General features: G+C 30.1%; 1 protein-coding gene across 7 annotated transcripts in view; it reads right to left on the reverse strand.

Annotated features, from left to right (window-relative positions):
- gw (trinucleotide repeat containing adaptor protein gawky) overlaps positions 1–17,226 on the reverse strand; it is a 241,126-nt gene that overhangs the window by 176,465 nt on the left and 47,435 nt on the right. For 4 of the 7 annotated variants that reach the window (XM_067287367.1, XM_067287363.1, XM_067287364.1 and 1 more), the window contains exon 3: positions 6,438–6,512. The exons of the other annotated variants lie outside the window; for them this stretch is intronic. In XM_067287367.1, the coding sequence (XP_067143468.1) occupies positions 6,438–6,512 (75 nt within the window). The remainder of the gene's footprint in view (positions 1–6,437; positions 6,513–17,226) is intronic. 7 annotated transcript variants of the gene reach the window in all.

The following is a 17,226-nucleotide window of genomic DNA, read 5'->3' on the forward strand; positions in this document are numbered from 1 at the left end:
TGACAGGTGCAAAAAATTAACATTTGAAACAATACAACATTTACTTTAAAACTTGTTTATTATTGATTATTTTATCTGAAAAACTATAATTACATATTCTTCCATTCTCAGAAAAGATAGATATTTCTTGTCAAGCACTGAAAGGTATTCTTCCGTTTAGTAATTGTTAGATTTTATAAGAAAATCTGAAAATGAAAGAACCTATTTATCCATTATAAAATATAGGATTTAAATGGAAATTTATCTCAAATTTATAAACTATTGAGAAAGAATCAATTAAGGATATTTCATTTCATTTAGTATGTATGTATTTTTTTTTTGTATCCACAACTATGTACACATGTACTGTACAATACATATTCACAATGAAATTCATATTATTTCTTCAGGTGAATGAATAATGAATCCAGTGAACTCTTGCTAATCCAAACTAATTATTGAATAGGATTTTCTGACTTATGGGTTAGAGAAAATAAAAAATATCCTAAAACAAACATTTCCATATTTCCTTAATTATACCCTGGGAATTCATTTTTTACAATGTACATATTTCCTGGGATTTTGAATCTTCACAAAGTTGGTTATAAACAATTAAATAACTCCACAAAACCTTCAAAAGCACCAGCACAATAATATATTTAAAACAAGTATGTTGAAACAAACATTTTCGATCCAATTAGGATCTGCTTCAGGTCATTAATGTTCAAATTCCTGGGGTTTATTTGAAGACCTGGGTATTTTCAAGGCTGGGGTTTTATTACCTTGCAACATGAGACAAGTGGGGAAAAATTAAAAAGAAATATCTTAATCATCTTAGTTTACAAGTTACAACTACAAGATCTGAAATAATTACTGTTTTCATAGTTAACCTAATTCAGTTGTTACAATGTCATGCATTCATGTCTTTTTTGATGATGTTGAATCAATCTGGACTATCAGGGGTGATTTATGGAACAGATGACCAAGGTGGTTATAACATCAACTTATCACTCTGGAGACCAAAGATTGAACCAAAAGTCCAAGAGGGTCAAAGAAAGCCCTGAAATTTTTTGACAGTAATAAGCCAAACGATTGCCAGATTTTCAGGCTACTTTACCACCACTTTTTGGGAGTGACCTGTCCTTAAAATGTTGGGCTCTATTCCTCAGCCAGCCAGTCATCCCATTGTAGGCCTGGCCAAACCCAAGATGAACTTAAAAAGAAGACCCTCTTAGTGCTCACAGTATGGAAAAAAACCTGTCACCCTAAATTACATTATCCTATACCGTGCAGTATTTCAACATGTTTCCTCACGCTCTTCAACCTGGGGTTTATTTTTAACAGCATCTTCAGTCTTCAAATAAACTCTAGAGTTTATTTAAATTCTGGAATTTAATTTAGAAAATATGGCATTTTCAGTGCTCTTTTCTAAAAAATTACATATATATTGACTCAACACATAGTATTGTTTTTTAAAGAGCAACTGCCAGTACTATGTACTAGTTATAGATACTTTTCAATGGTATCTGCTAGTATGGCTTGCTGGTACCTTCCAGCTAAAATATAACCTTGCTTATATTTTAAAAATTTTTTTATATTGTATTAGGTAAATATATAAATTTATAAATCAAATATTTATTTTTGTTGTTTGTTTAACTGATTTGGTGTACTGGTGTGTACTAGTACATCAAATCAGTTAAACAAACAACAAAAATATCTAACAAATGTTTTTGTCTACATCAATGCAAAATCTACATCAAAATTAATTGTCAGGTAGGCGAAAAGTAATATATACTTTTTCCCCTACCTGACCCAAAGATAGACTGTTTGTTAATATATGTTGGAGCAACCAAGAGGTTCTTGACTACTGGCATCAAAGAATATATACATAGTATTAGAAAAAACACTATATAACACTGCTCTGACCACATATGCAAGTGATGACAACATTCTGGTCACTTCTGATGATACCAGACTGCTACATGAACAGCAGATCTGGCACATTTAAAATACTTTGAGTGTCTAGAACAGTGGTTCTTAACCTTTTAATACTTGCACCCACCAAATATTTCATAATTTTTTCACCCCCATTTTTTTAATAATAATTTCTATTTGTTAAATTATCTATAAAATTGATTTTTTTTATTATTGCTTTATTTTTTTATATAATAAATGTAAATCGTAACTTTTATTTCATTATCTATTTAAATAACATTCAAACTTCACAATTAAACATGAAAACTCATTAATTTTTAACAAAAAATAAAATAAGAAACGAGTCGATAAATTGATCCAAACTAGATGCTAAAACATAACTAAAACTAAAACACCTACAACTTTTTGCAAAAGATTTAAATATTGTTGTAAAGATTTTGCATATTTTCAAAGCCTACTACAAAGCCTACTATTTTTCCTGATTATTTTTAAAATTCCAAGCATTAATAGTTTCTTAGAATTGCTTTGGAATAAAGGAAGTAAATACTGTAGTGTAAGTGGCATTTTTGCATTTATTTCTTCTGTACTAACAAAGTTGTATGTAGGAAGAAATAAAAAAAAACTAAATGGGAAAACTTTATCTTTCTTATTTCACTTTTCGATATGATATTTGGTTATACATCAATTTTCTTTTTATTATATTCTAAAGAAAACTTTGCATAATTTGGCAGCCCCCGGCAAACTTCTTACGGACCCCCAGGAGGCCGCAGACCCCGTTAAGAATAACTGGTCTAGAAAGTTATAAGGCCATAAAAATTGACTTCCATCATCTTCAGGAAATTTGGATAATCTGTCAATGGCATGGAGGACATGGAAAGCATGGTTCAAACTATAGTATTATTTCATGTAGGCTCTCAAGTTTATTAATTAAAATATTCTTATTTTATTAATTATATAACATTTCTTCTTTATGATATACATTCTCTGCATAGAACATATGCCTGAATCTCAGCCATTTTAAAAATTCAATTTGACTTCTGTATTCAATTTGGTATTCTGATCTGATCTGAACACCTGTTGCACTCAACATTAATAAAACTAAACTAAAAAAAATACTTAATCAAAGTATTATATCAAATATTGCATTATGAAGGATAAAAAAAAATTCTGATTTTAATTTTAAGCAAATATGAATTATAATATCTGTATATGTTATTAACTACATATTAAAAATACAAGAATTATTTAAAGTATGATCTTGATTGGATTTTGAATTGAACTGAAAAATATTGAAATACAATTGGATCAGATAAAGAAATTATCTGCCAATTATTAATTAAAATGTATAATATATATTACATTTACAAATTTGTCATGTTTTTTAAAAATAATTCACAATTTTTTTAATAGAACATTTAAAAAAAATTGATTCAGATTAAGCAGAACTGACATTAAAAATACAATGCAGGTGCAATCTTGATAAATCTACAGAATCAATCAATCAAAAATGGTAAATACTGGACAAACATTCTTAATAGAGTTATTTAAGGTTCTTATGAGATTCTGGTAGTAATCAGGAATAATAAATCCAGGTAAAAAAATAATTTGGTAATTTTTGTGAAGATCTCATTTTACTTTGTTTTATTTACAAATAATTTTATAAATTTCACAGAAACATTCATATGTAAGAAAAGGAAATGAAACACTAACCTTCACAATTAAACAATAACAACTTTAATTTTAATTCATCATCCTACATTTTGGTGTGCTCACATCCATGTTTCTTCTTTTGCTAGCATTGCCAGATACAAAAAAAAAATATATTTAAGTATTACCAGACACAATCCAACATTTCCACCTAGTCTTTAAGTACAGTATTCAACATAACTTTGCAGTTGGCAATTGGCATAATTTCACAATGGGTCATTTGATAACACCCGAAGCAGTTTTCACAGTAACTCCTCACACTTTGTTATCACTAACCGGATGTACTACAATAACCCTATCCTTTGGCTAGTTCAAAGGGGGAGTGTTTTCATCTTTGATTAGAACCAAGTCTCCAACCTGAATTTTGTCCTTTTCTTTGGTTCATCTAGTGCACTTATGTAATTGTGTCATATATTCACCCTGTCATCATCACCAAAAAAGCTGTTGAACAAGTTGCCATCTGTTCATCCGACTAATCTTAAAATGTGTCCAGTCTTGATCAGGCAATGTAACCAAGCTCTTTCCAATGACGAAATGACCAGGAGTTAAGACCTGTAGATCATCAGGGATAGATGACAAAGCATACAATGCTCCTGAATTCAGAACAGCTTCAATCTGTCAAGACTGTCAAATTCTTCAAATATTAATAACACTTGTCCAATCACACGACATAAAAGAATTTGTGGTCTTTATGACCACTTCCCATAATCCACTGAAGTGGAATGCTCAAGGTGGTATGAAATGCCATTGAATATTTTGTTCTGCTAAAGCATTACCTATTACAGTTTTGAACTCTGATTGCACAAGGTGAAAAAGTTCCTTCAGACTTCTATTTGTGCCAATAAAATTTGTCCCATTCTCACTGATCATTTCAGTGTACAAGCCTCGTCTAGCAATAAATTGTCAGAGAGTGGCCAGAAATGAATTAGACGTAATATCTCAGACAGGTTCCAAATGAACAGCCTTAGAAAGGCAATAGTGTAAAATAAGCCTTGTATGTTTTCACTCCATGACCTCTACTGGCCTTGATAGAAAAGGGCCCAGCATAAACAACTCCACACCTCAAAAACGGTAAAGCTGGTTCAGTTCCTATGCCAGGTAATTGACCCAGCCCTTGTTGAAGAGTTCTTCCATGGTCACACAGGCAGGTATGGCTGTGTGACCACTGGTAGTGATGATGATTGACACAGAATGTGTCAATCATCATCACTACCAGTGGGCACTGGGGTGTGCCTTTTCTGTGTTTTTGGATGGAACAGAAATTTTGCATTTAGGTGTAATTCTCTACATGTACAGTTCCAGTTTTCTGGTAAAGTGATTGTTTGTCTGTTTTATTAGTATGATTATGAAAACATCTGGCATTTGTATAAAATCATTATGTAACATTATAAATAGTTTGTGTTTTGTAAAAGAATATACTGTATTTACTCACATGTAAGACGATGTTTTTATTCATTTTTCACTGCTTCAAAAACCTAGGTCATCCTATATGTGCTAGTGAAGGATTCTTTGTGTTTTCGCAATAATTTTTGTGAACAATGTATTTGCATTTTTTACCAGATGCTCATCCTCAAGTGTTTAAAAACATAAGTATTTTATCTGGGTCATTTGAATCGTTCTTGTGTATTGTCAGGAATAGAGATGAATAGCAATAAGAAAAGCAAAACTTTTGAATTGAATTCCAAATTAAAATTCCAAAATCACACGTGAGCCCGATAAGTTTTAATCCATTCCCATGTTAAAACAGATGATTATTCGGAAATCAGAATTTGGAGAAACTCTTAAGTATAATTGACAGAGTGGATTTGACTGTTAAGAATTGGCAAAAAACGTTTCCGATTGTCCAGCCTTACATGAATAAATCATGTCAATTTTTACAAGATTTTTCCTTAAAGTTTAAAATTCCAGTAATTTTTGTGGGACAATGTGTGCATTTACTTGCACTTGATATTTTATTTGTGATGAAATGAAATAAAATTAGAATTGTATTAATAAATCTAATTTTCTTTATTTTGATCTTTAAAGTCACACCTCATCCTATATGCAAGATCATCTTGTACAGTACATGAGTAAATATAATATATTATAAAACAAATTTTTAACAATATCCTTATAAAAAAAATAATTCTTTGTCATAATGATTAATAATTTCCACAATCCAAGCCAGTCTTCACAAATGAGTCAAAATATCTAATAAATTAATGTTTTGGAATAATTTGTAGCCTTTGGCAAAGGAATGCAAAGTAGCAAATTTAAATTCAAAGTAATTATCGACTATAAAACTTTTTATAACTCTTATTATAATATTAAGTATTCAAACAATTATAATCATATAAAAAAAATTAATTTAGTGTTCAAATTTCTTCATTAACAGTTATATATATTTAAACTTTTTGTGTGTATTAAAAAAAAGTCACATTTTAAGATTTCTGAATAAGTATTTTGTACATTTTATTAAATGTACAAAATTATAAATTACATTAATTAACAAAATTATTTAAATTTTTGTAGGTAACAAAACTTTTTTGCAATAATATTTAAAAAACAAAGTAACATAATTTAACAAAATAATAAAAATTTTAATAAATTTTCTTTTTTGAAGTATAAATTGAAATTTAAAATAATATATGCATTTTAAATGAATTAATTCACATTATATTCAAAGTATTAAAAAAAATTAATTCTAGGGAAGAAACTGAATAGTCAATGCTGTCATCCAAGTATTTTTTAAATGTTTTGTTAATATACAAACTGCTAATTTTATTTTATTATTATATTCAATGTTATTCCCTGCAATATTAGTAATTTTAATTTACCTTTGAATTGCTTCCTAAGGAGGTGTAATCTGATATTCTCTTCACTCTCCCATCACATATATTTGTCCATAGAGCCTATGCAAGTTTACAATTATCAATACATCTAGTATTAGTAAAATTTTGAATAATGTTCATAATCCATTTCTAACTTACTGCACTATAATTAATATAAAATATCAAAATTATGAGAACAAAAATAATATCAACAGTTTAAACAAATACACCATATAAAAGTTAGTAAAATTCTGGTGATATAAACTGTAAATAGATGTATTCAATTATCTAAGACAGGGATGTCCAACCCACAGCCCACACTGTGGCCCACTTAATATTTTTACGCAGCCCACTGCACCCTAAATTTTTTTAGGTACATTTTCATTTATTTTGGTAAAGTATGTCGTAAAACTTATTCTCGTTTCACTGGATACACTTTGATGTCATAATGGCGTAACTGGTGTTAGAAAACTGTTTTATCTAGAGAATTGTTATGCACATAGGGTAGTACATTCTGTTGTGAACAATTCTTTTCGTGCATTAAAAACTGCTGAAAGAAATAGGTTGAGTGATTCCCATTTAACTAACATTCTTAGAATTAAGACTAGTATCATAAAAACAGATATTGACATTATAATAAAGGAAGGCAATGTCAAAAATTGTATTGAATTTATTTTTATTTTGTGCAAGAATAATTTTTTTTACTGTCAATAACATATATTATTACAAAAAATACTGTATTTGTTATTAAAATATGATATTCACATTTTAAACTTTTTCAAAGCATATATTTATATAAAGTACCTTTGTGACCTGCTGAATGTATGTAAATTTCTAATTTGGCCCATTAGGAAAAAAGGTTGGACAACCCTGATCTAAGAGAATACTTTTTAAAAATGCAATGTTATATACTTTCACTTCAACACAGCTATTCTAATATTTCAACAATGGACTATGAAATTTCTGCATTCTGTTTCATTATCAATCTAGCCTTTCTACAAAAATATCATTAAGTAACAGTTATAATCTCCATTTGAGAGAACAGTTTTTATACTTTTATATCATTAGTACTCTATAGTTGTAAATTTCACATACAAGTATTTAAATTTACAACTATTCAGTACTAATGATATAAAATTATAGTTATTATTAGTATTAGTTTTCTATTATATCTATTATTAGTTTTCAACTAATCTGGAGTGGAAACTAATTATCAACAGTATCTTGAATAAAACATTTTCAATACTTTAATATTAAATTTTTATATTATTTCTAAATACAATAGAAAATAACATACAAATTATTACCAGATATGTATTTTAAAAAACCTGGTCTTTTGGAGAAACGCTTTTACATCAAGAAAAATATCACAAACTTCTTAAAAATAAGCCATGTACTTTTCAACTAATTTCAACAACATTACAATTATCATTTACAGGCCTTTTACAACATAACATGATAATAAGAATAAAAGGATTTTTATTTTTTGTGAGCCTCAACAAATCTTTATAGAATATAGCAGGGATGGCCAACTTTTGTGTACATAAGATCTACTTTTTATCTTAAAAATGTGTCGCGATCGACTTGTTGTCGTAGGCATAGTCTAAGTGGCGAGGGGGGTGTGAAATACATACTAATGTTTATGCCCTGTGCTTCAGTACGAGGTGCACTCCCGCGAGCTATGGGTAGATAAAGAAAATATATGTTCAAAACTATTTTTTATTTTTTAAAATCACTTATTAAGTTTACAAGATATAAGCTCATAAAGAAAATAAATTTCCAGACCCAACTTTTGATATTTGCAGTTAAGAGTTCATTCCGTACAGGCGGCACCTAAAAAAAATCGTTTTCTCCACACTTTTAAGATTATATTTTAAGTTAAAAAAAATTAAATAGATTTTTATTATCAATTACAATGTATAAATTGTGGTACTATTTGTTCGTAAACTTGAAAAAGTTGTTATAAAACTGCACAGTACGGCTGATAATTTGATTATAAGATTTTACTTTCGCGATTTGTTTTTGGGCGAGGAAAATTTATCATGGAAGAATGATATCAGATTTTTAGACTTATTTTTTGCTAATCTATCAATAGCTCGCGGGAGTGCTCTTTGTACTGAAACACCCTGTATATCTACCTATGTAAAAAACAACGTAATTATTTAACGGGCCAAAAAACTCACGTCCAGGGGAATTAAAACAACACGAGTAATTATTAACAATATTTATTAATTCAAATTAGCTACTGATAAAGACAGATTTAAAATTTATTTTATTACGTTACATTAATGGAAGGACTGAGTTTTCACGTCTCTTACCAAAGAAACATAATTAGGTGTATATCCTGACAAAGATAATAATAATGATTCTTCAGTATGGGAATCAGTCAGGACAGAATGTTTAGTCTTCGTTAACTTTAAGTATGAAAATGCCAATTCACACAGGTATGTAGTTCCGAAACAGGAATAAATATATTTGCTACATTTGGTGATACTGGGATATTTTTCTCAATTGACGTATTTCCAAAAATCCAAAAATATAGAGGTCTGTTGCCGAAAACGCTCTACTTATCAAGTAAATAGATAGGTAAGAAAAGCCATAATTTAATTTAAAACATAAAGAACAGGTACTTACATTTTAAACAAATGAAAAATTGAAACTCGACGTTGTCACCGTGGATAAATAATATTGATTAATAATAATAATAATAATATTGTTAATACTAAAGAAAAGAAGCTACCGCATGACAGTATCAAATATTCAAGCTAAATAGCTGTGTTTTCTACGAGTCCAGTGATAACTGTATGCATATTGTTGCTTTTGCGCGTTACGTTTACGAGTTGCGTTCAGTTACAAGTGTAACACATTAAGTCAAGACATCGCAAGCGATCGACCAAAATTGGCATCGTGATCGACTTGTTGGCCACCCCTGGAATATAGGTGTAGCAATTTCAATAAGACACACACTATTGCCTGGAATGCAACTGAACCATAACTTTAATCATTTACATACCTATCTGAGACATAGCTATATGGCAAGTTTTTCAGTAATTGAATAATTCTATCTGAGTTTGTAACTTTTTGTTAATGAATGAGTGAGTGGGTAAGTGAAAGAATGTGAGGATCCCAACTCATGTAAAAACACTCCAACAACTGCCATAAATCATCGGGTTATAATTTGGAATAAATACAGTCAAACCTGTTTTTATGCGCTCTTTTTATGTGCGATTTTTATTTGTGCGATTTTTTTAATGCGAATTTTTAATTTGTGCGGTATAGTTGGCGACTAGTCTCGTGCGATTCGTCATGTCTTACGTTGACTTATTATAGCTAAATAAACTTATTATAGCATAAATGCACTTATTATAGTAATATTATTGCATGAATATGCGAAAAATGAAATAATTTACTTTTTAAGTCAACAAAACACCACCTGGACAAAAATATGTAAAACAGACGATAGACCAGACGATGCAGTCGAGTGCTGACATCTGTTGTCAATAAATTCTATTTCGTACGGTTTTGAGTTATTTTCTATGTGAGACTTTTTTTATGCGGTCCCTGTTGACCGCATAAAAAAAATATTTTTTAATTGTGTTGCGAAAACTATTATTTACAGCCATTCGTGAAGTTTCGTGAGATTTTTTTTAATGCGTTTTTTTTTAATGCGGTCCCTATCCCCCGCATAAAAACAGGTTTGACTGTACTTATAAATTACAAATGAATTTGGCACTAGAGGGAGGCGTTAGGTATCATCTCATATTAAAGTTAGAAATTATAATATTTAATTAAATAATTTAGATTAAACTGGAAGGAAAGAACCAGCTCAAAGCAGGACTTGAACCTGCATTTGTAATGTATAATTGTTTATTCCAAATTATAGCCCAATGATTTACAGCAGTTGTGTGTTATTGCATTGGGTTAGTAGGGTTGTTTATATGCACTCCAATTTTTTTGCGTTTCTCGACATTTCAAGGTCAAATCCAAAAATATAAATGCATATTAAAAGTATCATCGTAAGATTATTATTAATATATCTAATATACAAACAAACACCAATTAATAAAATTAATATAACAAATATAAAGCATCATTATTTTAAAAAATAGAATATGCAATTCATAACATCAGAACTTTTTTCATTTAAATTTGTTGTATCAAACAACTTACATTGCTTAAAAATATGTAGAAGTCCAATTATGGACTTCTAGACCAATAGTTGAAAATATGATCAATGTTTCTCAAACTATAGATTGCAACCCAATGTTGGGTTGGGTTAAAATTTTTAAAATGTTAAATGACACTAAGTATTACAGTATTTCTGTGCAAAATATACTACCAAAATATTCTCTAAGAACTAGGAATAATAAATGCAACTGTTAAGTACCAGGCATCCCTTGTACAACATAGTTTCGCTCTAACAATGAAAATTGGTGGCATCTCCAGTACAATACAACTTCCGATTTCATTGTATTACAGTTTTAGAAATCCTCCATACAAAATTTCACAATTTTTAAGTGTAAACTTTCTTATTCAATATTTTTGTTTATTCAAGTAAGCACGTGCCATCTCAAATTTGCCCATGAATTTTAGAATATTGAAATTTTCAAAATTATTTTGTGCTTTTCATCAGGTTGGCATCATTAATAAAAACTGATAGGACAAGAAAGAAAAAATTTGCACTAACTTTCCTGTCAACCAAATGTTATTGTCATTGCCCAATCTTCCAGTCTGAATACCAGTTTATTTAATACGTACTCACTTTTTGAACCTTTGTATCTGGTACTTTACTGTCCACAAAACAAACGTTTTCGGACCAATGTCTACCACCAATGCCCACTTCTTGGATATCAACATCAGACTGAATGGAGGAAGGATTGAAACTGGTATATATCATAAACCTGGCTACATCCCATTGTTTATACCAGCAAACTCAACCGACCCTTACACATATAAAATCGCAGCGTTCCGGGCTTTAGTTAGAAAAGCATATACGCACCTTCCAGGTGAAATGATACTATAATTGAACTACAGAAGATAGAATGCATCGTGATGGCACATGGATACAAAAAAGAACTAATACGAAAGTTAGCACCGGCCTATTCCAGACCACGAGATACCCAAAGTACACCCATTACTCACGAGGATCAGAATCAAGAACCAGCCAGCGAATGCGCAGTTGTCGAATACAACCGGCGATTTCAGGCCTTATATAAAGAAATTGCAACCAAAACTGGTACCAGATTGGCATACAGAAGGTCCCCAGATATATATAAATTGTTGCGCCACGCCAAAGACAAAATGAACCATCTTCGGGCTCCATGTGTATACAGTATTCCAGTGAGGGATGACAGATTTAGGCGTGAATTAGTATACATTGGCTCCACTAAACGTTCCATCCAACAGAGGCTCAAAAAGCACAGATACGATATAAACCATGCTCGTTACACCACCGCCTTATCCACCTACACCACAGATCCAGAAATTCACGCGGACCTATCCAATGCCAGATTGATAAATAGTGTCTTTCAGACGGAAGACATCAGGGCCCTCGAAGCCCTTGAAATATACAGGGCAGGCCGTGCAGGAAAATGCATAAACTCTAAAGATGGCAATGCACTTTCATATGCCTGGCATTACGTATGCGAAGAACAAGATGATGACAACGCTATGTAGTGCACGCATATATTCGAAAATTATGTTCAAATATATTTTAAAGCTAAACGTTCCTCGAAGAATAATTCAAATAATTGGGAAGCCAGTTTTCTTTTGTTCTTTTAACCTGAAACAGACCTCGAGTGAGGCCGAAAACGTTTGTTTTGTGGACAGTAAAAAAGTACCGGATACAAAGGTTCAAAAAGTGAGTACGCATTGTCATTGCTTTCAGACTTAAGACAGTGACAGTCTTTATAGATTAATCTTTAGTAAAATGGCCCTTAAGTTTATTTAAATATTTTTAAGTAAAAATGGCAAAATATATTTGTAAAAATGACAAACAAAATACAAAAGTATCTCGGTACTTGAACAATTCGGTATTAAAACACATTCTGGAAAAAGTCGCTCCATACGCGATTGAAGAAATGCCACCCATTAGAACAAATTTTCAATTAATAACATTTGTATTTCATCATCCAAAAAACATTTTTATGACAAAACAAAAATATTAAAATGTTGCTAATACCTCTGATCAAGACCCACAAAATAGCTGAGATGACAATATTTGTAAAAACCTTTGTTTAACTGAAATCAATATTAATGCGTAATACAGTATCTTCAATTGTGATTGTTAATTATTGATTATTAAAACAATTGATAATTTATTTTCAAACATATTTCTCTTGGCAAAAGTATAAGCTATTGTTTTTCTTTACTAACTTCTGGAACATAACCCTACCTTTAGCATTAGTCCTTTGTTTCGTATAGCACAGATTCACAAAACATGGGACTTTTTTGGAACATAACTACTGTGCTATGTGAGGGATACCTGTACTGAAAAATTTTTATAACTTTTTTTTCATATAATTATTATTGTCATTTAGTAATAAAATTAAGGTTATAGAATGTGTGTATAAGAAACCGATTTCTCTTTTCTACTTTGAACAACATCAAAATGGATATTTTACATAAAGTCATAGTCATAAAGCCATTTAAGTTGTAATGGTTTTGAAAATATTTCATTGTTTTACTCAAACTTATATGTTTATTGTCATACATAAAAATAAATTATAAAAAATAAACAATAAATGAATTCTGACACAAGTAGATTAATAAATCTTTTTTTGTGTGTGTAGATATACAAAATTAAATTGACAAAAATCTTCTTATGATCTGAAAAGTAATTTAAAAAAAAGAAAAAAAGGTTTACAAAGTTTATAATAAAAATTTTTAATATTTTTCCAAAGTAAAATACTCCTGAATAATTTCGAAACAACTTTTTATTTATAATCGTCCATCTTACTTTTTTAATAATTAAATTTCAATAGTAAAAACTGAAATTGAAGTAAGTTATTTCTTACAAATCAAAACCTTGTCCAAACCACTCAATAGTAATGTACTCTAAGTTACATTTCACACAAAAGTTATCATCAATAATGCATAATCTTCTTTTGTTATATTTATAATATATAGAGACTCCAGTTTACCAGGTTTTTAAAATATTTTATATTATGAACATTTGAGTGGAGGAACCATTACAAAGAAATATATTGGGTAATGTAAGCATAAAGTTTGAGAAACACTGATCTGAATGCTTTTACTGAATGAAAAGAATCTTTCACGTTTGATATTATATACTCTTAAAAAAATTCTACATTAAGCAATTATGCAGATATTTTATTGGTTCCTAGACTTATTTTCTGAAAAATTTTCAAATTGAATAATGGTTTTTTTAAAAAAAATATACCAATATAACAAATTTTAGACCTGTCAAATCAATCTGAGAAATGCAGCAGATCTTGTTTCAATACTAGAGATCCTGAATAATTTGTATTATTGACTTAAATATTCATTCTACATACCGTATTTTACGGACTATAAGACGCATTTTTTTCTTCGAAAAATTGCCTCCAAAATTCAGGTGCGTCTTATAGTCCGTAGCGTCTTATAGTCCGTAAAATACGGTAATATATGGCATGTCCAGAAATTAAGTTCCAACTGGATAGGAAAAACACTTTTTCAACTTATTAGTTTTAACTATATTTCTATGGCATTTTTCAACATATTAACTTTTGACAATCAGACATTTGCCATAGCAACAGATAAGTTTTGCAAACCCTTGTCAAAAAAGTTTGGTACAAAATTGGATCCATAAGTTGGTGGCACTGTCCAGAGCTTATCACAATTGAATTGTTTTCCTCTCAAAAACTACTTCAAATGAAAAAAAAACAGATAAAAATTAGAATGTTAAATCAGAACTTTTACAAAATGTTCAAAACTCCAACTTGAATTTTTTCAACAATTCCTGTGTTGTAAGTGTTATATGGCTGTACATTATTGTGAAGTAAAATCACTGCAGAATTCAGTAGGCCATCTCTTTTTGAAAAGCCTGCTACAATTTTTTCAAGGGTATCGCAATAACTTTCAATATTTATTGTTACTCCAGAAGATTGTGCAAGTGCTCATTGAATTCCTAAGATGTAGATAATGCACATGCACACAAGTTTTTGGACAGGATGGGTAAAACACCCATCCTGTCCAAAATCTTGTGTGCATGTGCATTCTTCACATCTTTGTCTTTGACAAGTCAGTATGCCTCCACTCCACTAATTGCTGCTTAATCTCTACTGTTGAGTATGCAATCCAAGTTTCATCACTTGTCATAAACTGGTATAACATCTCATTAACATTTTTGGTATACTGATCCAAGAATGTAAGTACTGCCACCATTTGTTATTTATTGTTTGAGGTGTTTAGGCACCTGCCCATGAACAAAGTTTGTGACACTGCAGAACTTCACAGATTATTTAATGCAGTGATTTTCTCAACCTTTTTTTTTTTGTCATGGTACACTTTTAAAAATTTGGCGGCACACACAATTACTTTGATAAGTACCGTAGGACAACCGGTGACGTCATAAGAGGTGATTTTTAAACGCAGTTGGTTATTTAGATTACATTTTCTAAAATGTACTGGTAACTACCAGCAGTTACCGATAACACTGGTTACGATTTCCAAACGTGCCCTAGGAACGTAGTACTAATTGAACTACTTGTCTGATGTTGCTTATGTATGGATATTCGCAGTGGCAGCACACTTCAAAAATCTCATGGCACACTAAAGTGCCATGGCACAATGGTTGAGAATCACTGATTTAATGTAATAGGCATGAATAAGAAGCTTGATAGAATTCTATATTTCACTCTGATATGATGAATCTTCTGTAATATCAAATTTTTACATTCACCAACTCCATGAGACTGTCATGAATGGTAACTTCTTCCATTTTCATCCTGCACATTCAACCTGCCTCTCTCAAAAATTCTAAGTAAATTATAATGGAATACAGTACTAAGCATTTAAAATTTACAGTTGGTAACTTCCATACTACAATGTCACAAGATGATACTGTGCTCCTACTTCAGTACTTATATACAGGATTTCTATTTCAATTAGCAAGTGATCCAATGTTGAGCACTGTGCACATTGCAATGGTGGCCTGGAGATTGAGAATATATGACTGGGCAAGTTAAAGCAAAACCTTATACAATTCTAGCAATTTTCTACAGGATATACACTCTCATAAATTATACCATGATGTAAGGAGTTAGCGTTATGTATTTGTATTACCATAAAATTATGGTAATACAAGTACAATAATTTTTCGTATAAGTACTAGAGATTTTGGGTGTGTGTATATATATATATATATATATATATATATATACACTCAAAATCAAAGACTTACATACTTTTACAATGTAACCAAAACTAATAACAGCTTACATATTGTTGTAAACAATGAGCAACATGTCACAATATTGATATCACCATCATATATATCAACATAAAATAATCAGTTATAAAAATGTATTAAAACAAATATCTTGACACTAAAGTAATGCCACACAGTTCAAGGAGTCAAAATAGTTCAATTAAATTTTTTAGATATATCATATCTTGAAAACCATTTAACTAAATTTAAGGAGTCAAAATACGATTTAAACAGGATCTCCAACTTTTCTTCAAGCCAGGTATGAAAGATATAGTCAATCATTATGATCAAAATTTTTTTATTACTGAATAACAATGAACTTAAAGTAGTTGTAAATTGTTTTTCAAAAAATATCAGAACTGAAAATAAATTTATGACACCCAATATTAAAATCATCTTTAAATATTTGTTGGACAGTAATGTTCCATATTTTGATTTTATATACAATCAATATATGAATGGGAAAGTCACTCATTTAAAACTTGTTACAGAATATAGAATATACCCAAAGAATGTACATCAAGCATACCATGTACATAACTCTAACCATTTAAGATTGCTGAAAAATTTTATTGATCTATCAGTTCCTAGTGAAATTCTGATCCTAAATGACGTGTCACATGATCTCCTTCCCATTTACAGTTCCAGAGTTGTATTCAATATGGCCACCATCAAGATTGGCAGCTATGCATGTAACATACATCAATCTGTTTTCCCCCTTGGTCTAATGCATTTCTGACACGAGTGAATTAGCTTTAGGTACTGTACATTCTATATTCTTTCCCCCCACCCTATATTTCATTTGCAAAAAAGTGTTTGCAAAGGTACATTTTATATTTTTGCTTTTATGTGAACTTCTTATGACTTTAATTTTTTCCAGAAGAGAATTTTAAGAAGGGAGTTTGTTAAATTTCTACTAAATAAGTTTTTATAAAAGTCATTTGCAGCAAGGTCTATCAATTCTAGCAGACTTATCAAAACTTTGCTTTGAACTAGTTCAAACAATGATAAAACATTAGTGTTAGCAAGCTACATAGACCAGATAAATTTGCTTCAGGGACATATTTGGTCCATGAGCTGAAGGTTGGAGATTGGAGATCTCTAATTTAAACTGCATAGCATTACTTCTGTTTCAAGATTTATAACAAAGGATTAAATCAATTATTACAAGGAAAGACAAATATTACAAAAAATATTTTAAAATTATTACTGTCTGTGGAAAATCAGATTTGAAATTTCATCCAATCATCATTAATAATAAAATATGTCAACTGCCCACAATTGCAGGTGAACAACTTACTGCAGGTACTACTGCACCACCATTTTTATAAAATTTCCACTTATTTTCCAAATTTTTATAGTCAT

The sequence above is a fragment of the Centruroides vittatus genome, unplaced genomic scaffold, assembly GCF_030686945.1.
Source record: "Centruroides vittatus isolate TY-2023 unplaced genomic scaffold, ASM3068694v2 scaffold_450, whole genome shotgun sequence".
In the NCBI taxonomy this organism is placed as follows: Eukaryota; Metazoa; Arthropoda; class Arachnida; order Scorpiones; family Buthidae; genus Centruroides; species Centruroides vittatus.